Source organism: Sus scrofa, chromosome 1 (assembly GCF_054392235.1).
Source record: "Sus scrofa isolate SSC_HxYL_T2T_F1_AM1 chromosome 1, Sscrofa_HxYL_maternal_Yorkshire_Landrace_v2.0, whole genome shotgun sequence".
Classification (NCBI taxonomy): domain Eukaryota; kingdom Metazoa; phylum Chordata; class Mammalia; order Artiodactyla; family Suidae; genus Sus; species Sus scrofa.
The window spans coordinates 600,864-623,185 of NC_139383.1; the positions used below are offsets into that span (position 1 = coordinate 600,864).

Here is a 22,322-nt window from a genome sequence, read left to right on the forward strand (position 1 = left end):
AACCATGGCGACGGGGGCGGGACGCAGCGCCTGAGCGCGCCGGGCTCAGCTAGATTGCGGCCGCCTGGCCGCCTAGCGTCTGCTCCCGAGGGTTCCCAGGTGAGAAACCGGTGCACCCGAGGGGCCGTTAACCCGTCCGGGGACCTGTTAACCTGTACCGTATCTCTTAAGAACATGGTACTTCTTTTTTATTTTTTTTTTCCTCGTCTTTTTGCCATTTCTAGGGCCGCTCCCGCGGCATATGGAGGTTCCCAGGCTAGGGGTCCAATCGGAGCTGCAGCTGCCAGCCTACGCCAGAGCCACAGCAACGCGGGATCCGAGCCGCTGTCTGCAGCCTACACCACAGCTCATGGCAACACCGGATCCTTAACCCGCTGAGCAAGGCCAGGGATCGAACCCGCAACCTCATGGTTCCTAGTCGGATTCGTTAACTCCCAAGAACATGGTACTTCTTGAAATGCTCCTAAAAGGATTCAAAATGGAGTTGTATTTATATGAAGGATTTATTTTGTTAATTTGGAATTAATGGGAACCCGTTGTCCACTGAAAAATATCCTAAGAAAGATTATGCGCATTTTCGTACCACACTTTTGTGTTGGTTACAAGGCTTGTGTTTCGTTGTAGAACTTGCAGTATCACTTTTGTGGAAACCGGTTGGAGTGTAAATTAAAAAAACAGGCAATGGCTCTTGTGCCCCTTTCTGCAGAACCTGAACTCTGCCAAGTAGCTGCAAAATGTGAGTTGGTCAGGCTGTTAATAAGATCGCCGTGTGTGGGGTTAAAGAACTGTGCATGTCGCCCACACGGAATCGTTACCTTTGCTGCCTGTAAAAGAGGCAGGACAGTCTTAGGGCTGATTATTTTGGCGGGTTGATTCGCCTGAGGTTGGGAGCAGCTGCATCCACGCTGGTCACTGGCTTGGGCTGTTGATGGAGGTGTCACTAGTGGGTCTCCTCTCTTCCTCCTGCAAGAAGCGTCTGGTACATGTGATGCCCCTTCTGAACCCTGTCGGTTTTCTTTTTTTTTTTTTTTTTTTTTGTCTTTTTGCTATCTTCTTGGGCCGCTTTCGCGGCATATGGAGGTTCCCAGGCTAGGGGTCGAATCGGAGCTGTAGCCACTGGCCTATGCCATAGCCGCAGCAACGCAGGATCCGAGCCGCGTCTGCAACCTACACCACAGCTCACGGCAACGCCGGATCGTTAACCCACTGAGCAAGGGCAGGGACCGAACCCGCAACCTCATGGCTCCTAGTCGGATTCGTTAACCACTGCGCCACGATGGGAACTCCCCCTGGCGGTTTTCAAGTGTAACTGCCCACTTCATTTTCCTGTCAAGAAAGGGAGTGCGTGTAGGACATAGGGATACATCTGGATCTGATTTAAATCATCGAAAAGTAAATGGCTTTAAAACTTTTACACAGTCACTGCTGTTTGTAATCAGATTTATGCTTACCTAACAAGTCCTGGCTTAAAAGTACACAATTTGTGTTTCAAGAACTGAAGGTTTATAAAATCAGGATTTTGTCAGCCTGGCCAACGGAAAGAGGGTATCAATTTTTTCTTTTAATTAAAGCAGCTAAACATAAAGAGTAGTAATACTTTTTAAAATATTTAATAATTTAGGAAAGGACTTAAAAACATGAGAATGCCTGAGTAAATCAGTCGCATTCCCAAACCTCTGTTATCAGCCATTTCTCCATTTTGTATTAGCTCTGCCCTCAGGGGAGCTAGAATTAGGACCTGTCTCCTCTTCTGGCTAAAGTGGAGAACTCTCTCTTCTTTTGCTGCAGAGTAAAAGCCGTCGGGTGTACTTTAATTATGGTGCGATTTATTATTTTAATATGGCGCTTAACCCGCTGACTCACAGAATGAGTCGCCTAACGTTTTAACAGAGGTGCCCCTTGAGAAAAAGAGAACAATTGTGCTTTTTCTTGTATGGATTTCCTAATGTTGTGCAGTTTGCATGCACTGCTGTAGCAAATGCATGACCTTGACTGCACAGCCTGCTGCTGCCTGGGATTGCTCTCTGCCTTGTAAAGTTTACTGACTTAACTTCAAAACAGTAGTTTCTCTAGCAGGCACTTGGCGCTGCATTTTCTCAAAGTGCTTCGCAGTGTCAGATGCACCAGACCCTTATCGAACACTGAGTGGAGTGTGTCCCCTCGGACTGGTTCCTGCGATGCACCTGTTGGGCTCTGACATTGAGTTTCCCCAGAGGAGGCACAGCAAGGAGCAGGGGAGAAAGGGGAGCACCGGATGCATCGTTGCTGCGTTGTTTGCGTGTTTTGGGTTCGTTGCATTGGCTAATCTCTATCGGTGACTGCTGGCTGTAGCAAAGGACCCTGTTATATAGCAGCGTGGCTCCTGCCCCAGGTCCCCGCGTCTCCTGGAGCCAGTCCCCACTCCTCCGCACTCCCGGCTGCCCCTCCGAGACCTCTTCCCCCTCGTGGTTCCTCCTCCCTGGGCCTCCAGGGCGTCTCCCTTTTCTGGGGCCTGCGGGGAGAGAAGGGAGCCCGGTGGGAGGTTGTCTAGGCTGGGCCTCTCAGTGGCCGCATGCTCCCTGCTCCTGCTGCCCTGGCCAGAGCTCAGCCACCTGGTGGCAGGTAGCTGCAGAGGATGCTGGGTCATGTCGTTTCCGGAAGGAAAGGGACCTCCTTGGTGACCAGGAGGTCGCCCTGTAATGCCGCCCTCCTGGAGGCTGGATGTCTCCAGCCCACAGGGAAAAGCCCCCACCCCCAGGCACTGCCTGGTCACAGCTCCAGCACGACCCAGAGCGCTCCCGGCGTGGCCGGGCCCGGCCCTCCTCCTGCTGGCTCCGTGACCTGGGAACTGAAAGGTGGGCTGTCTGCCTTCCCACCGGAGACTCGTCCTTTCCTAGGGGAGACTGGCCCATAGCAGTGCTGAAACCTGGCTGGCTGGGCAAGGGAGGGCCTTCCAGGGAGACCCTGACTCTGCGGCCAGGGGCCTGTCCGTGGTGTTCTGAAGCCCTTGGTCCTCCGCTCAGGCCTCTCCCCCCATGGCCTCATCAGAAGTGGCTCGTGGGCAGGGGGCTGCCATGGTCCCCCTCCTGCAGCTGTGAAGATGGGGCCCAGATGCTCTGTCCTTACCTGTCACTCTGTGTTTCTGTGGCCTCCTGGCTCCCATTTGTGCTCGTCCCTGTGCTGGCCTGCAGCTCTGCCGCCATCCTGTGCTTGGCCCTTCGTGTGCACCTGCTCTCTTGTCTCTCTTGAAACCAAGTGGCTGAGATGTGGCAGTTCTGTGGAACCATAGGCTTGATCTGGTGTCTTCTGGAAGGCTGAGTCCTGCTGGTACCCATCTCAGCAGAGCTGGCAGCGGCACCCCATTTTCCCCCTGAGGTCCCCAGGCTTCTGGACGTTTTGTTTCTGCTCGACTCATCTACCACTCGATGTGGTGGCTGCAGATGCTGGTTCTTCACCGGCATTTCCTTGAGGGCCACGGGGTCAGTGAGTGGGTTGTGTCTTCTGGGTCGTTACAGAATAGGATTTAACCAAATGTTTAGTCACTGCGTGCCGTGGACCCAGAGCCGTCAGCCTCCTGGATTTGTTTCTGGGCGCTGCCTGCGGCTCCGTCACTAAGCAGCATCCTGCAGTGTTGCCGAGGTGCTGGCTTCTTCGTGAGTCCAGCCAGAGGCTGTCGCCAATAGTCCCGCATTTCAGTGCTCATCGCAGTAAAAGTTCATTTCCTGCTCGCACAGCAGCCCAGCCTGGTGCTCCTGGTGCTCAAGCAAGCGGGTAACCAGCTACTTCCGTGAGGTGCCCTCCGTCATGGTGAAAGTGGCACAAGGGTGCCGCCTGCGGGACAGGGCCTGCGCAGAAGGTGACACCTTCTCCCTGGATTCGGCTGCGCCAACTTCCAGAGAGACAGGACGGTGGTTTCGCGGCATTTCTGTGGCTCCAGAGGGAGAGCGGGAAGGGCTCCGTGAGAACCCAGCAGGGGCCGCCAGACCTCGGAGCCAGGTCGGCGGATGTTTTCACCGGCGTGAAGAGGCTGCTTGGTTGTCAGGTGTTCTTGGCCAGGCCCTGATGGGGTCTCAGCAGAGCTGCTGTGCTCGGGGCAGGGCTTCCTGCAGAGAAGGCCCGGTCAGCAGAGGGGAGAGGCCGGCTCCAGCGTGAGCGCCGTCAGCTGTGCTGGCAGGCGCCACCCATGTGCCCCATCCCCGCTGCCCCGACCCCCGCCCGACCTGGGCAAACGGGCTTCGCCCTAAACCACCGTTCTTTCGTTCGGGTGAACTGTTGTGGTCAAGCTGGTGCCTATGCGCAGGGCCTTGGGCCTCGAGCTCACTCCTGTCACCTGGTCTCCCAGGAGCCGCCCTGGGCCAGTCCTGAGGACAAGCCTTTCCTGGGAATGTGCAGGCGTGAGCCCGTCCCCTGCAGGTCTCCGTCAGGGCAGGTCCCCATCAGGGCGGGTCTCGGGGGCCCCGGAGGCCAGCACTCTAGTCCCCAGCCCAGCTTGATCTTCCAGACTGTGGTTTGGGGCTGTGCCGCGCACACCAGCTGTGTGTAGTCTGCCTTGTGTGTCCTTTGGTAGCATTCAGCCTCCGGAAAATTCAGATCTGCCTGCTTGCTGGGTAGTTTTAGAGATGGCGGAGAAAAGTCCATTTTCTGGGAAACTTTTATTTGACTGTTTTAATTTGCTAACAGAAAAGTCACGTGGGACAGGTTGCGTCAGTGCCTACGTTACAGGTTCCGCGAGGACCGTCTCACCCTGGCCCCATGCTAGGGCTCTGGGCGGAAGGTGCCTGCCCGTAGGCAAAGCCTGCAGGCTGCCTCCTCGTCCAGGAGGAGGTAAGGCGCCTCTGATGACGCGAGGTGCCCATGCCTGTCCTGCTGAGCTGGAGCTCGTGTCACCAGGCTCAGAGAAGTGGCTGAACCGCTTGGACACCGCCCTTCAGGAAGGTCAGGTGACAGGACCTGCCTTCTGCCGGGACCGTGGCTGGGAGGGCAGGCAGCTGCCGTTGGCGCCCCCCCCCAGGGGTTCCGACTCCCCGTTCTGTATCCCCTGGTCCCGCTGCCCCTGGGCTGCGCGTCTGTTCCGAGTCGAGCACTGTCCCCGCGGACGGTGCTGTGCTTTCGAAACGCAGTGAAGGAGGCGCAGAGACTTCGTGTCCCTCGGGACACGTTTACCCGCTGCTTCTGTGCGCAGCCCCTGCTGGGCTCTGGGACTTTGCAATTAAAACCCACGAAGCAGACCACGGTAGCTTTGAAACCTGTAGCTACTGTTTATGTGGCGCTCACTGCTGTGTCTCGGCAAAGGTAAAATAGATAAATAAAACCAACTCGTAACTTGGAGAAGAATGTGCCTTAAAATAGTCAACACACTTGGAGTTCCCTTTGTGGCTCAACAGGTCGCGAACCCGACTAGTTTCCCTGAGGACGCAGGTTCGATCCCTGACCTCACTCAGTGGTTAAAGATCTGGTGTTGCCCTGAGCTGTGGTGTAGGCTGGCAGCTGCAGCTCCAGTTAGACCCCTAGCCCGGGCAGTTGCATATGCAGCAATTTCAGATAGATAAATATATATATATTCAACACATTTCGTTTTCTCCACATGTTGCAGACTTCTGAAGTCTTGAAAGGTCCCTGATTTCTTCCAGAGAAGAGACAGGTGTTCTGTGGGCCATCGGGGAGCACAGGGCCTGACCGTGCTCTGAGAGTCGCCTCGCTTTGCTTCCCTGGGCCTGGGTCGGCCAGACGGGTGCTACAACGTGGGCTTCTGCCCACCTGCCATTGAAAGGGCCTTTGGGGTCATTTTCAACAGCTACTTTAGGTATCCTGTGAAACTGTGACCCCTGCACCTGCAGGCTGGGAGGTGACTCCAGCCCCACCTGTCACCCAGGTGACCCGGGCAGTCTAGGGCCACATGTCCCTCCTGGGGAGGCTGCCTGGGAGCCCCCGCTGGGCCCCACCTATTCCCTCTGAGGGTGAACATCCCCGGGCTGAGGTCCCCCGTCCCGTCCCGCCCCGCTGTCTCCGACGGCGTTTCTTTCCAGTTGGAGATAGGCCATTGTCTCCACTCAGCCTAGACAGAGGCAAAGGGCACCACGCCCGAGAGGCGGGAGCAGGACCAGATCCTGGAGCCAGTGTCCAGGGCCGCCCCGTGCGCCTCCCGGCCCCGCGTGTCCCTGCTCCACGCTGCCCGGCAGTGCCGCCTGCCCGCAGCTGTGCTGCTGGGATTCCCGCCCGAGGAGCATCTGCGACTTGGGCAGCCCATCCTCTAAGTGTCTGGGACGGACTGTATCTTCAGGGTTGGTGCTCGCTTGGTGTTGAGGGATGGGTTGGAGGTGAGGGCAGAGAGAGGAGGGAACTAACATTCACTTGAGCTTCGTGCCTGGAGACTCGGAGGCTGGGAAAGGGCCCTGCAGCTCAGAGGACCCTGGGGACAGGGAAGGTCTCCGCGGGAGCAGATGACCGGGCACCTTTGTCCTTGCGGGGCCTTGTGCCAGCGCTCGAGCCGGGTCCCGGGGCTGGGGCCTCTCCCCACCCAGGCCCTCTTTTCCTTTCTTTGTCTTTTTTTTTTTTTTTTTTTTTGCTTTTTAGGGCTACACTCGCGGCACATGGAGGTTCCCAGGCTAGGGGTCGAGTCGGAGCTACAGCTGTTGGCCTATGCCACAGCCGCAGCCACGCGGGATCCTCAAGCCACTCAGTGAGGCAAGGGATCGAACCCACAACCTCATGGTTCCTAGTCGGATTCGTTTCCGCTGCGCCACGACGGGAACTCACCCCCACCCCAGGCCCTCTTGACCAGGACCCCTGCACATGGCTGCCAGAATGACCTGCGGCCTCTTGATGGCCATCTCGCTCCTTTGGTGGGCGGCTTCGGGATTCCCAGGGTGGCCTGAGCTTACGGACAAGCCCTTCTTCTGGGTCTGCCGAGTGGTGACCCGGCCACCGGCTCCCCCAGGGACCCTCCGCTTTCCCCTCCCGGTGCCCAGCCCGAGTCTGCGGCTCAGATCCCCAGTTGTCTGTCCTCACGGCTGCTCGGCCCACGTGGCCTCTCCAGGCTGAAGCGCACAGCCAGCTCGGCGACGGGACACTCCGGTCCTTTGCGCACCACTTTGTCAGCCATTCTGTAGCTGACCTTCCTTTTTTTAAAATTTAATTTTTATTTTATATTGGAGTATCGTTGATTTACAGTGTTGTGTTCGTTTCATTTGTACAGCAACAGTTCAGTTTTCATACATGCATATCCATTGTTTTTCAGATTCTTTCCCCATGTAGGTTATTACAGAATCCTGAGCTGAGCACCCTGTGCAGTTCGGTGGGTCCTCTAATTATCTGTTTTATACAGAGGCGTGTTATATGTTAATCTCACCCTCCTAATTTACCCCTCTCCCTCAGGTTTCCCCTTGGGTAATCATAAGTTTGTTTTCAAAATCTGTGATTTTGTTTCTGTTTTATAAATAAGTTCTTTTGTATCATTTTGCTTAGATTCTACAGATTAGTGATCTCATATGATACTTGTCTTTCTCTGATTTATTCCATTTAGTGTGATAATCTCTAGGTCCATCCATGTTGCTGCAAATGGCACTATTTCATGCTTTTTTATGACTGAGTAATATTCCATCGTATATATGTACCATATCTTCTTTATCCAGTCCTCTGTTGATGGGCATTTAGGTGGTTTCATGTCTTGGCTAAAAGTGCTGCAGTGAATATAGAGGTGCATGTGTCTTTTCAAATTACAGTTTTCTCTGGATAGATGCCCAGGAATGGAATTGCTGGATCATACGGTAGTTCTAGTTTTTGTTTTCTGAGGAACCTCCATACTGTTGTCCACAGTGGCTGCACCAGTTTACATTCCCATCCACGGGGTAGGAGGCTCCCTTTTCTCCATGCCTTCGCCAGCATTTATTGTTTGTAGATTTTTTGATGATGGCCGTTCTGACCAGTGTGAGGAGGGGTGATACCTCCATGTAGCTTTGATCTGCATTTCTCTGATAATTAGTGATGTTGAGCATCTTTTCATGTGCTTTTTGGCCATCTGTCTGTCTCTTTGGAGAAATGTCTGTTTAGAGCTTCTGCTCATTTTTGATTTTTTTTTTTTTTTTTTTTTTTGATATAGAGCGGAGATCCTTTTCTTGGGAGTAGGGAGGGGAGATGGGTAAGTAGGTGTGGTCGTGCTGGTCATTGCGAATAAACAGGAGACTGTTGTCTGCATTCAGTATCGTAACCACGGTCCTCTTACATGTATTTGGTCTTTCCAGGTTGAACATGGAGGAACCACGGGAGACTTTCTCCACGAGTGAGGGCCACGGAGGTGAGATCGTTGTGGAGACACACATGGTGGAATCCACGGAGTCTGCGTCCCACGTCCACCTGGCCTGCAGTCGGCAGCACTGTGCCTTCCCCTTAGATGGAGATGCCCTCTGCGTGTGGAGCACCCAGGACCCTTCCCACCAGGTGCCTGCAAAGTTACCTGGGATGAGGCCCTGCTGTGCAGCGCAGGGAGCTATACCCAGTCCTATTTGTATGGCTGGGTCCCTTTGCTGCACAACAGAAATTGACAGGACATTGTAAATCAACTATAATAGGACAACTGAAACGCTTAGAAAAGTTATCTGGGCTTTTTGTCAAGTGCCAGAGCCTTGCCCTGCTTCTCAGATGCTTCTGGGAGTTGCTGGCTTTTGTGGATACAGCTGCCAACCTTGGGAGAGAAATGCTAACACAACAAAACTGATCAAGTTTTCATTTTTGAAAAATAAATCACTTTATTTAAAAATAAATTTGAATAACTTAAAAATTATTTAAAATTTCTTTTTGAGAAGAAGTATTTAATATAATAGTATTTCTTCGTTTATATTATTTCTTATATAGTAAGAATAGAAGGAAGAAAAGGTTCATGTTAACACAGGCCAGGCAAGTTGAACTTCTACCGATTTTTTCATACAGTGTTTAAGTAAGTTTATTGTGTTTATTGCAGAATCTTTAATCAAACTAACAAAGTATTGACACCGATTGTCTTTTTAAAGCTTATGTCATGACTCTATAATTATCTAAATACTTTTGAAAATGGGTTTTATCGTAAAAAATTAAAAAGTGAATCAGTGTTTTTGGTTTTGGGGTAATTTTTATCTTCATTTGGGCTTTACGAGGTTGAGGATAGTGATTACAGTACTTATGAAGCAAAACTGCATTTGCGTTGAAATTTTCTCCAACTTTCAGGTAGACTGCCAGTCAGTCTCTGCTGAAGTGGAGGCTGCTCATCACTAAAGGGAAATCTGCGTTTTTTCGTCCCATTCCATCAAGAGAGGTTTTCATGTGTTTCTTCCACACAGCTTGCACTGATGAGCTGACTCCCACATTCAGATCTCCAGCATGGTCTCTCTTTTTATTAAGCATAAAACACTTGGGAAAATGTGTGCCAAGATTAAGTGCACACGAGTGGTTGTAATAGAGGAACACATCTGGGCAGCGGCATCCAGCTTGGCGTCCTGTCACTGGTGCTGTAATGCTGTCTTGACTTCTGGCTATTGGCTCACTGCTGCTCGTGTTTGAACTTGGTGTGGATGGTATCATGCTTTGCAGTCTTTTTTGCTGGTTTCTTTGACTCGCTGTTATGTTATGGGATTTGTCCACATCGTTCATGTTCATTACTGTGTAGTATTCCATTGTATGGCCAGACCACATTTATCCATTCTATTATGGGAGATTTGGTTTGTTTCCATGTTCATTACTGTGTACTATTCCATTGTATGGCCAGACCACATTTATCCGGTCTACTATTATGGGAGATTTGGTTTGTTTCCATGTTCATTACTGTGTACTATTCCATTGTATGGCCAGACCACATTTATCCAGTCTACTATTATGGGAGATTTGGTTTGTTTCCATGTTTTGATTGCTACAGACATCCTTCTGTGTGTCTTTTGATGCCAATGGGGACGCAGTTGCCCAGTCTTGGGAATATGCATATATTCAGTTGGAAAGATGACGCCAAGCTTTGCAAGGTGGTTGCAGCACCGTGTGCACATCTTGACTTACACCTGGTCCTTCTGACTTGACCCCTTCTGCTGCGTATGGTAGTTCTTGGTTGTAGCTTGTAACTCCCTGCTGATTCCTGGGGTGTAATCCCTTTGATCATGTTAACTGCCATTGAGACATTCTCTTTTGTGACCTGTGTGTTCAGTCGGTCACCTTTTTGCTATTGAATTCTCTGTCTTTTCCCTATTGATTTGAAGGAGTTCTTTATGTATTCTAAATATAAGCTTTGTATTAGTTTGCATTTTCTAGAGTCTGTGTAAGTGGAATCAGACAAGTTTTTACTCTTTTTGTCTGGCTTCTTTCAGGCAGTAATTATTTTGAGATGTACCTGTGGTATTTTAGGGAAAAACTCTTCTTCTTTATTGTTGCATAGTATTCCATTGTGTGGATGTACTGTAATTTGTTTATCCATGCTCCTGTTGGTGGATATTTATTTATTTATTTGCTTTTTAGGGCCACACCTAAGGCATATGAAAGTTCCCAGGCTAGGGGTCTAATCGGAGCTGCAGCTGCCAGCCCACACCACAGCCACAGCAACGCACGACCCAAGCCGAGTCTGTGACCTACGCTATAGCTCATGGCAGTGCCAGATTCCCGACCCATGTCCTCACGGATACTGGTTGCGTTGGTGACTGCTGAGCCACAGCCTCCCTGTTGGTGGACGTGTAGGTTATTTTCACTTCGACTATTATAAGTAAAGCTGCAGTGAATATTTGCATGTCTTTGGTTTATAATTTTATTCAGGTCCAGTTGGTTGGCGGTGTTCCTCAGGTCTCTGCTCAGGTCCCCGGTTCTGCCAGTCATCAAGGGAGAAGTATTGAAATGATGGCTCTAAATGCGAGTTTGTTTGTTTCTTTTCCACCTGTTGGCTCCGTGTGCTTTGAAGCCCAGTTACTAAGCATGTGAATGTGTAGCGTCTTGTGTCTTTTTGATGAATCGACTCCGTTAACACTGTGAAGTGACATGCTTTATCCCCGGCAACTTTGGCTGTACTTTTCTTTTTTTGCAGTCTGCTTTTTACTTGCCTTTTGCACTTGGAGACTTATTTTTCAAGAGCAGTTTTCGGTTTACAGAAAAGTGGAGGGGAAAGTACAGAGGTTTTTCCTTTGTACTTTTTGTGCGGCCCGCCCCCGGCATAGCCCCTGATCGCCGTCCCGCTCTGGGGTGAGTGGTACCTCTGTGGCCACAGGGAGCCTCTCCCTGGCATCGTTTTCACTCAGAGCCCGTAGTTTACCTTCACGTTCACTCTTGGGGTGGAACCTTCTCTGGGTTTGGGCAAACACGTAAAGGTTCGTACCCACCATTGCCGCGTCCTGCAGGGTGGTCTCATGCCCTGAGCCTCCTCCGAGCTCTGCTTATTCATCCTCCCTGCCCCTCCCCCCGCCCCCGGGACCCTCGGCTCTTCTCCTGCCTCCGTAGGTCTGCCTTTGCCGGAGGCTGGAATCCCATGGTAAGTGCCCTGTTCACGCCGGCTCCTTTCGCTAGTGATACTCGGTCGAGGCTCCTCCGTGGCTTTTCGTGGCTTGATAGCTCATTTCTTTTTAGTGCTGAATCCTAGTCTGTTGTCTGGATGGACCAGTTTATTCACTTACCAAAGGACCTCTTGCTTGCTTGCTTCGAGGTCTGGCAACTATGAATAAGGCTGCTATAAACATGCGCTTTTGTGCACATTTTTGTGTGGACGTAAATTTTCAGCTCCTTCGGGTAAACACCAAGGAGGGGGATTGCAGGCTGTACGGCGAGTGGTTTAGTTTCGTAAGGAAGTGCCGAGCCGTCTTCTAAAGCGGCCGCCCCATTCGGCGCTTGAACCGGCAAAGGGTAAGAGTTTCCTTTTCTCCATGTCGTCAGCAGCATTTGGTGGTGGTGTCAGTGCGGGATTTTTGCTGTTCTAGCAAGTGTGTAGTAGTACCTTGTTGTCCTTTTAATGTGCATTTCCTTGATGACACGTGCTCTTCCTATGTTGGCTTGTCATGTGCGTATCTTCCTGGGCCAGTGTCTCAGCGGCTTTGACTTATTTTTAAAGTGGGTTTATTTGCTTGTTGTGTCTTAAGAGTTCTTTGTGTATTTTGGATAATAGGTATGTCTTTTGCATGTCTGTGGTTTGTCTTTTTGTTTTTTGTTTTGTTTTGTTTTGTTTTGTCTTAAGGGCCGCACCCGTGGCATATGGAGGTTCCCAGGCTAGGTGTCCAGTCGGAGCTACAGCTGCCAGCCTACACCACAGCTCACAGCAACGCCAGATCCTTAACCCACTGAGTGAGGCCAGGGTTTGAACCCGCGTGCTCCTGGATGCTAGTCGGGGTCGTTAACTGCTGAGCCACGACGGGAGCTCCGTCGTCTGTAATTTTCTCTTCTTGTCATGTCTTTGTCAGGTTTTGGCGTTTGGGAAATGCTGGCTCAGAGAGTGAAAGTAAGGAGGTATTCCCTCTGTTTCTTCTGAAAAGAAGGGTTTCCTCTTATTTCTTCTATTTTCTGAAGGAAATTTTGGAAAACTGGTTCTGATTTCTCTCTTGAGTGTTTAGTGGAATTTACCAGTACGCCCATCTTGGCCTGGTGCATTCTGTTTCAGAAGGGGATACATTATTGATTCATCTTCTTTAACAGACAGAGGCCAGTTGGATCATCTGTTTTTCTTTCTGCAATACCGAATCTGCTTTTAATCCCGCTCGGTGTGTTTTTCATTTTAGTTTTCACCTTTCGAAGTTAGAATTGAATCTTATTTTAATGTATATTCTGTGCCTCTGTTTAACTTTTTGAACACAGGGAATGAACTCACAGCGACTCTCTGCTGTCCTCTGGATCCGTCCCGGCTTGGTTCCAGGGCCGCTGGAATGGCCTCTGGGTATTTACCATCATCTCATTTCCGTTTTGTTTGGACTGAATGGTCTCGGGGCCTGATTGTTTTTGCCCAATTACTGGACATGACGTTTGAAAAAAAATGTGTAGATAGTTTGAGGCTCCATTGTGATCTTAGCCTCGTCTCGTCCAGAGGAACTTATGTTTGCTTTGGATAGTTGGCTGGCTGTGGGCACAGCACGTCCAGGGGACCCCAGCGCCGGCAGGGCCGAGGGGACGCAGCACGTCCAGGGGACCCCAGCGCCGGCAGGGCCGAGGGGACGCAGCACGTCCAGGGGACCCCAGCGCCGGCAGGGCCGAGGGGACGCAGCACGTCCAGGGGACCCCAGTGCCGCCAGGGCCAAGGGCTCAGCGCTGCTACTTCTCCTGGGTCTGGCCGTCGGGTTCCTCAGCTGCAAGGCTGTTGGGTCTGTTCTCAGAGGAGAGTTCTTGGCTCTTCTCCCAGTAGGATACTTCTGTTTATGCTCTCAAAGTGCTGCCTCTGGTTACGCCACTTACCCCATCAACGTCCCAGGAAGCCCCATGAACATCTCGCCTCGCCGTCCTTTCCCGGGATCGTTAGGCGCTGACTCCATAGACATCTGCCCGGGGCGCCGCGGGGCGGGCACCCGTCCCCTCGGTTCTCTCCTCGGGTCTTCCTCCTTCGTCACCTCCGCTGCTCTCTGATGGCTTAAAAACTGTTGTTGTCGTTGTCAGATTGTCCAGCTTTTCTTGTCCCTCGCCTTGGGAGGTTGGTGCAGATGAGCAGGCTGCCGCGGCGACCCACCTGGGCTCCCGTCGGAAGGACCGCCTTCCCACCGGGCCGCGCTGCCCACCTGCGGTCGACTTGAAAGCCCCTCTGTGTCCTTGGGACCAACAGCCCACGTGCACGCGGGTCCCGGCCCCTCCTCCCTGGTGTCTCGTCGCCGCCCTGGGCCGTCGGCCCCGGGGTTTCCACGTGGCACTGCTTCTCTTCACCTGGCCCTTTCCGCCCTTCCGCTCAGCCTGCGGGTCGTCACCTCCCAGCTCCGTTTCTGCCACCTTAGCGCCAGCCTTTATTGTGTCTCCTGGGGAACATTTTGCTCTCAGCTGCATCCCCCGGGCAGGTCTCCCTTCCGAACCTGCAGGAATTTACGTTCCTGAAGGAGAAATCGGGTGCGCGTGGCCTGTGACTCCCTGAGCTCCATCCAGGCTCCTTCTGTCGTTGTCGGGTGGTCGCACCCTGGCCCCCCGCCTCCAGCTTCGTCTCGCTGCTTCGCTCGTGCCAGCGGTCTCATAACCGTGTCCCGCGTCCCCAGCGCCCCGGGCCCTCCTCCTCTCGTCGAATCCTTGTTACCTCCCTTGTGCTCCTGGCTTCAGCACCGCAGGGACCCGTCGGCGTGGACTGGGGAGCAGGGCGCATGTGCCTGATTAATAAACAGGGAAGAAGCGGGAGAAAGAGGTCGGCTGGGCCCGGGACCAGTGTGTGTACTCGTGGTGCCGGCGACCGTGACCTGGTGGCCCCGAGCGATGGTGTGTGTGAGCGGGACTTTGAACACACGAGGCGGGCGCGAGTGTGCCCGGTAACCACCTTGGGAAAACTCGGTCCATGTCCTGTCTTAGGACGAGGCTGTGTTGTTACGTTCTTTTATCCTTTCGGTGCTGTCTGCAAGCTGTGGTCTTGTTGCTTCTGTTCCTTTCTCCAGCCGCTCATCCTGAGAGGACACCTTCGTCCAGTTACCGCGGTGGCCTTTGGGAATGCACACCCGCTCCTGCTCTGCTCTGCGTCCCGGGATCGTGTCATGATGTGGAACCTGGGCGAATGCAGAGAGAAAACGCTCGACGGTAAAGGAACATTTCAAACATCTCAAAAAAGTGCCGTGGGAGAGACTCGCTGTTAAATCGACTCGGGGACATCGAGGGGTTTGGATCATTTTTGATCCTTCAACCTTGAGACCAGGTCTCAGGGGATGTGGCGTGTGGGACGCAGAGCAGGCCCTTCAGCTCCACCGACCTTTGCAGAGCGTGGGGCTGATGTTGTTCATTCATTCATGTCCATCTTAAGATGGTCTTATTCTGATTTCGGTGCTTTTGGTGCAGCTCTGCAAGGAGGCGGAGAAGGTGAAATACTCTTTCCTTACGGAGACCGTGGTAAAGTGACAGCGTGGGGTGGGGGGCCCTGCAGGGGCACACCCTGCGGGCACGTGGTGCTGCAGAGGCAGTGTCTGGGCTGGAGGCCAGCAAGCTCCTGGGGCTGGAGCTTGGCGATGTTAGCAGAGGTTGCCAGATAAAGTCAAAAAGGTAGGCGGGTCACAGAACTAGAAAAAATAGTTTAAAAATTCGTATGGAGACATAGAAGGCCTTGAAGAGCCGACACCATCTGGAGAAAGGAAGCCAAGCGCTGAGGAATCAGGCCCTGACTTCAGGTTATACTGCAGAGCTGCAGGCATCAAACCAGCATGATAGGGACACACAGACAGACACCCAGATCTGGGGAACAAGGCAGAAATCCCAGAAATAAATCCACACACTGTGCTCACCCAGTCAGCAGAGGAGGCCAGAGCAGGCAAGGGAGAAGAGGCCTCTTCAGCCAGTGGTGCTGGGGGAGACGGACGCCCCACGGAAAGCAGGGAGGGTGGGACCCTCTCTCACCCCCACGGGCCTGCAAGCCCTGTGCTTGCCCAGCTCCAGGGCCAAGAAAGAACCTAGAGTCAGTGACAGAGGCATCAGAGGTACCTACCTGAAGCCGGTCCTGGAGCCACATCCCACTGTGTATGTGTGTGTGGGGGGTGACAGGCAGGACGTGGTGGCAGGCTTTATTCCCCAAGGGAGGGGGATTATGTCAGGTTGGCTCGTGCGACACCAGGGAAACCATCAGAGGGATGCATCCTTCACCACCCCTCTGAGAAGAGCAGTTGCCAGCTGGGACCCGGGGCAAGTACACAGGACAGCCGTGTGGGGGGCGACGGCCGTGTGGGGGGCGTAGGTGCCGCCGGCGCCGGTCCAGCAGGGAGGATGTACAGAGAGCAAGAGAGCAGCCACCCTGAGTGGCCTGACCAGACAGACACAGCGAGGATTAGATACAAACCCGGCGTGGCTTAGAGACCTGCATGCAGAGCTGGATGTGCTGAAGCTCCCGGGTGAAAACATGGGCAGAACACTCTGTGCCATCAGTCGCAGCGGTATTTTTTTGGATTTGTTTCCTCGAGTCATGGAAATATAAACAGGCAGAGGGGACCCAATGAAACCTGAAAGCTCTTGCACAGCAAAGGAGATCACAAACCAAACAACAGCCAGCCCGAGGGATGGGAGCGGATATTTGCAAATGGTGCGGCCCACAAAGGATCAGCCTCCAAAATACACCAACAGCGTATACAGCTTAGTGTCAAAACAGCAAGCAGCCCAATCAAAAGTGGGCAGCAGATGGACGTTTCTCCAAGAAGGACAGACGGATGGTCAACGGGCCCCTGAAGAGATGCTCAGCATCGCTAATCAGAGAACTGCAGATCAGAGCGCCCCACTCCGGCCAGGACGCCGTCGTCACGGCAGATGCTGAGCGGGTGCAGAGGAAAGGGAGCCCTCCTGCCCTGCTGGTGGGAGTGTCCGCTGGTACAGTCACTGCAGAGAACGGTGTGCAAGTTCCTCAGAAAACTTCCTGTAGACGGACCATGTGATCCAGCAGTCCCCCTCCGGGGCATATGTCTGGAGAAAATAATAATTTGAAAAGATACCTGCACCCCTGTGCTCAGAGCAACAGTGTTTACAATAACCGAGACAGGGAGACACCCGAAATGCCCATCAGCAGCTGACTGGAGAAAGAGCAGGTACGTGTATGTACTGGAATAGTACTCAGCCCAGCCAAGGATGAAACAATGCCATTTGCAGCAACATGAATGGACCTAGAGATTATCACATTCAGTAAGTCGGACAGAGAAAGACAAATATCATCTAATACCACTTAGACGTGGACTCTAAAAAATGACACAGTGACCTTATCTACAAAATGGAAATAAACTCACAGACACAGACAGAAAACAAACTTATGGCTACCAGAGGGGAAAGAAGGGTGGAGGGATGAGTAGAAGTTGAGGACTAAAAGAGACATGGTGCTGCACACGAAATGAACAACAAGGACCGACCGTGTTGCACGGGGAGCTATGGCCCGTGTCCTCGCACCGCCTGCAGTGGAAGAGACTCGCGGAAGGACCACGTGTGTCACTGAATCACTTTGCTGCCCGCTTGGAATCAGCGCAGTGTTGTAAATCAACTTGAGTAAAGAGACCTACCCTGTGATCTAGAAATTCCACTTCCGAGTGTATGTTAAAAAACCCAAACCACTCGTTTGAAAAGCTGCGTGTGCCGAATGTTCATAGCGGCGCTTTTTACAGCAGCCAAGACATGGAAGCCGCCTCAGTGTCCACCGACAGGCGACTGGATGAAGACGATGTGAGTCACACACACACACACACGCGCACACACATGCACATGCACACAGGAATATCAGCCAAAAGAGGGAATGAAATCCTGCTCTTTGCCGCAATATGGATGGACCCCGAGGGTATCATGCTCAGTGACGTAGATGGGATGGAGAAAGACGAATAATGTATGTGGTCTCACTCCTGTGTGGAATCTAAAAAATAACAAAGCAAATGTGTCTCACGGATCGGAAGCAGGTTCTCAGATGCAGAGAACAAAGGAGCCGTTCCCGTGGGGGGAGGGGGAGGACAGGATGGGGGCTTAGGATTAAGAGACACAGGATACTAGGTACCGACCAGCTGGTAACAAGGATGTGGGTTTTTGTTTTTTGGGTTTTTTTTGGTCTTTTGTCTTTTCTAGGGCTGTACCCACAGCATATGGAGGTTCCCAGGCGAGGGGTCTTATTGGAGCTACAGCTGCCGGCCTCCACCACAGCCACAGCCACGCGGGATCCGAGCCGTGCCTGCGACCTACACCACAGCGCACGGCAATGCCAGATCCTTAACCCCCTGAGCGAGGCCTCATGGTCCCTAGTGGGATTCGTTTCCGCTGCGCGATGGTGGGAACTCCACAGGGAGTGTTTTCTAGCACAGGAAATACCGCTGTGATTTGATAACAACTGTAAATGGAGCAAAGCTTTTAAAAAGTGCGGGCCACCTCTATTGTACACCTGAAACATATTATTGTACACAATTCAATAAAAAAGTTCAAAAAGTGAAAGTCAGGTGGGGGTCGTGTTAAGGCATCTGAATTTTACGCAGTCACATCAGGAACTTGTAGGATTTGCTCTAAAACCCAAGTGACACATAGTCATCGATGGCAGTGAATGTGAGCGCGTGTTCCCCGCCTTCACTGACGTGTAGTGTGTTCACTCCAGTGTCAGTTTATCATGAGTTGTCTCACACACACACAGCACATACAAACACAGCACCCACGTAGTACACACGCATGCAATTCATATCTAGTACGTATGTGCTCACACACATAATTACACACATATACACAAGTGATACACACTTGACAGACACACAGCCCACGCACGCGGGATGTGCATGCTTTCACACGTATAGTACAGACACATGATACACACGCGGCACCTGCATGCTCCGTGTGCATGCGTGTACACAGACACAGAATACATGCATGTGTACACACATACTCATGCAGCACACCACGTGTACAGACATGCGTCATCTGAACAGCTCTCCCCTCCCTGCCCCTTTGGGTTCGGGCCACCAGGCTACCTCACCTGGGCTGTCGAACTAGCCTCTGACTGCCTGCTGCACCTGTCCGCTCAGTGCCACGGCCCGACGGTCCCGTCACAGTCAGAATGGCTCTGCTGTCTCTGCTCAAAGCCCCAGTTCCTTCCCACCGCCTGCAGAGGTGCAGCCAACAGGCTCCGGGTCCCCTTTGCACCTGGGCCTGTCCCCGGCCCTGCATCTGCTGCTCCATGCCAGCGTTACTGTGGGTCTTGGCTCACGGGTGCCTTTGCTGTGGTGCTTGCCCACCGCGCCTAGAGCTTCCCGTGGTGCTCTGTCCTCGCAGCCCTTTCGGGATCTCAGCTGTTCGTTTTTTTATTGGCATCCTGCTCGTGCATGCACACACGCACACACATGCACATGCGCACACGCACACCATGGACGTTTTCCTCAAAGGCGGGTTCTCTGGTTCACGGCTTATCCCAGTGCCTGAGGCACCTGCAGGTGTAGGCACCTGCTGGGCCCTGATGGCAGAGTCCACGCGGTGCACCCCGCAGACGGAGCTCCAGTGTGGAGTGTGTGTGTTTTCCTTTCTGCAGACTCGTGGTCCCAGCTGGCAGCCTCAGTCTCGGGGCTGGACCAGGGCCACTGCATCTTTGCTGCGTGTCGGCGGCTGGCTGAGTGGCCTCACCTGAGAGTGCGGGCCAGCTTCATTGTCACCGTGGAGACCCCTGAGGCAGGGGCCCAAATGGACCCCTGTCCCTGCTGCCTACTTGACACAGGCCAGAGCAGGTCCTGTGGCCAGGCCCGGAGGCAGCATCCGGACGGTCAGCTCCAGCTGCAGCGCCGCCTGTGTGCAGAGGCTCCTCCTGCAGTCCTGCCCCCCCGCCCCCCAGTGCCCCGAGTCCCTTCCTGCAAATGGTCCTGGGTTCCACATTGTCCAGATGTTCTTTTGACTGTTTTTAATACCCTCACCTAATGACACTAATGACCACTCCCCCCCACCCAGGGCAGCCTCCGCGAGGGACAGTCCTCCACGCCCTTCTGGGAGAGGTGCTGTGTTTAAGGCTTAGTCCCGACGACCGTGTTGCCGCAGTGTGTGCTGGAGATCGAATCCTCATGCTGGACGCCGAGGTAAGATCCGATGGCTGCGCAGAGCTGGGGCCCGGCGCCCATGGGGTCCCAGATGCTGGGTCCCACCTGCCCCTCTGCACCTGCATTTTCACTGGGCCTATTTTGGTAAAGATGCTGGGGGAATGAGTGAAAGCAGGCCTTTCTCTTGCCGCTGGAAAGCTGTGGAATCAGAGCGTGCTGCTTGGGGTTAGGTAGGGGGTCTTCCGTGAGGTCTGGGATCCGGGGATGACCTTAGACGCCTGCCCAGCGAACTGCATTTCTCCTGCTCGAGTGGCCTCGGCAAGGCCCGGAAGGCACGGGGCTCTCGTTTCTCTCTCCTGGGGAATTTGCATTCCATCGAGAACTGTGCCATTCTGCCTTCTTCCGCCCTGGAGCTAGCTGAAGCAAGTGTGTGGCCTCTCTGGGTTCAGTGGCTTTGAAACCTCAGTTTGGCTGTGGGATGGATGCTCTCACCTGGGACCGGGTGCCAGCTGCCGGCAGCGGGAGGCAGGGGTTCCCAGGCCTGGAGTCCTGCCTTGTTTTCCACTTGCCCAAGGAGTACAGGTAACAGGTGGTTGGTCTGCAGGGGCTGTGTTGCCGCCTCCACTGTAAAAAGCCCTGCTTCGGAGGGACGCGGAGGGAAGCCTTCCCTGTGCTTTGCTGACGGTGGGCTGCGTGCGGGCGAGCCCGTGTGGGCAGAGTGTGCGCGTCTGTCTTCAGGCGGTTTTTGCCCAGATTGTGCCACTGTGGCTCACACGGGAAAAGGTTCGCGTTGTCGTGAAGTCACGTGCTGGAGGCCGCGGGGATCAGGCAGGGGCCATGAGGCTTGTGCAGTGGGACGCTGGTCTGTGGGCTGTAAGTATTTAAAATGTTCTGTGCAGACATCCTCCCAGGGTCGAATGCCTGAGCGCTAGGTCACCCCCAAACCTGACAAAACGCGCCATCATCATGTCGCAGAAAAGCTAAACCAGTGTTCGAAGGAAGAGAGATGTTCTAGAAAGACAACGCGAAGCCTGGCGTCGGCTCCCAACCCCACGCTTCAAAGTCCATGAAAACAAGCAGTGAGGTGCTGTTTGTCCGAGGCTCGTGAGGCTCGTCCGGGGCCTGGGCCAGCGTCCTTGTCCTGCTGCTCCGAGCACTGGCTCCCAAGGGGAGGGACACGGCCAGGCTGAACCGCTCGGCGGGGCTGCCGGGAGGCGTGATGAAGCCACGTGCCCGGACCAGAATCCTTGGCTTGAACAAGTACCAAGTACGACGTTTGTTTTGACTTTAAATGAAGACTGAACACTTTTTGGTAAAGGTCCGTTTTAACTGTAAAATATAGCCATAAAATATCAAAAGGAAACACAGTGTTTTTTTTTTTTTTTTGCTATTTCTTTGGGCCGCTACCACGGCATATGGAGGTTCCTAGGCTAGGGGTCAAACTGGAGCCACAGCCACCGGCCTGCACCAGAGCCACAGCAATGTGGGATCCGAGCCGCGTCTGCAACCTACACCACAGCTCACGGCCACGCCGGATCCTTCACCCACTGAGCCAGGCCAGGGACCGAACCCGCGACCTCATGGTTCCCAGTCGGACGCCGTAACCACTGCGCCGCGACGGGAGCTCCGAAAGGAAACAAAGCATCGCTGAGGCTGTGCTGTTGTTAGCAGACCACCCCTAGGTCTGTCTTCCAGACGCCGGAGGGAGCAGAACGCTCGTTCCTGGGAATCCCTGTCCTGGCGCACGTCGTCTTTTGCTTTCATCGTCTGCTGACGGCGGCCCCGGCTCGTGTCCTGCGCGGCGTCTGCGGTGACTTTGGGTTCCGTTGGCAGAGGAGGTCTCCTCGTGTTGGATGGTGTCTGCTGATGCGCTCAGCCTCTCTGTGCCTGTGTGCTTGTCCCTGGGGGGGGCGGTCCCGGGGGGCAGCGCTCCTGGCCGATTGGCTGCCTGCACCCCCACAGGGATGTCTGCCGGGGGCGGGGTGCCCTCGCCACCCCAGCTCTCCTCCCTGCGCTGCTGTCCCCGCGGCGCATCTGCCCAAGGAGGGGCTCGGGGGGGAGGGCGGTGGAGGTGGCGTGGCCCCTGCGGGCTGTCCTGGCGGTCCTGGCAGCCGCGGTGCCGACTTGATGGTGGCAGGTGGGGGGGCCCTGCAAGCCCTGCTTCGGGGCGATGGCGAGTTTGGCCCTGGCTAGTCTGTCTTCTGCAGTCGCTGTGTCTCCCTCAGCTCAGCCACCTGAGGCTCCGCCTCTAGGTTTCGCATTGGGCTTGTGTAAAGCAGAATTTATTGGAGCAGAAAGGATTCCCCGTGGGATGCCAGCTACTTCTTAGCAAGGGCAGCTGCCGGAACCCTCAGTAACTGGCCTCCCTCCCCCAGTTCTCCCAGAGCCGGCGTGCACTAGTCGAGCTGGGCCGTCACCGGGGCCCGGTGACTGCGGCTGAGTTTTGTCCCTGGCAGACGCATATCATCATCTCGGCGTCCGCGGACAGAAGCTTTAAGGTACGGGGCGGGCCAGCCGAGCCACCTCGTGTATGGATGCTTTGTGCTGTCCTTCTGGCTTTGGTCATTGCCGCACGTGTGACTGTTTCGGCTGAACTCGTGGACAGCGACTGTCTGCCCTTGAGCCTGTGGCTTTGGCGGGGTCACGGGCGGCCGTGGGAAGCCTGGTGTGCTGCTCTCAGCACCTGCCTGTGACCCAGCGCGCCAGTGGGCTTGGGTCGGCTGTGGGCCCGCCTCCCCGACTCCA

At 53.9% G+C, this 22,322-nt stretch overlaps 1 protein-coding gene across 50 annotated transcripts in view; it reads left to right on the top strand.

Moving 5' to 3' along the window:
* Positions 1-18: 18 nt before the first annotated feature.
* The window catches only part of WDR27 (WD repeat domain 27), a 182,151-nt gene continuing 159,847 nt past the window's right edge, over positions 19-22,322 (top strand). For 33 of the 50 annotated variants that reach the window (XR_014843064.1, XR_014843096.1, XR_014843004.1 and 30 more), the window contains exons 1-5: positions 19-99; positions 8,220-8,415; positions 14,514-14,652; positions 19,492-19,616; positions 21,953-22,075. Coding sequence is in view for 35 of the 50 variants with exons in the window: in XM_085021132.1 (XP_084877258.1) it covers positions 8,227-8,415; positions 14,514-14,652; positions 19,492-19,616; positions 21,953-22,075 (576 nt within the window). In the remaining 15 variants the exon portion in view is untranslated. Of the gene's footprint in view, positions 178-224; positions 446-624; positions 737-8,219; positions 8,416-14,513; positions 14,653-19,491; positions 19,617-21,952; positions 22,076-22,322 lie in introns of those variants that run through there. The other 17 variants (XR_014843003.1, XR_014843121.1, XM_085021118.1 and 14 more) reach the window with 4 other exon arrangements.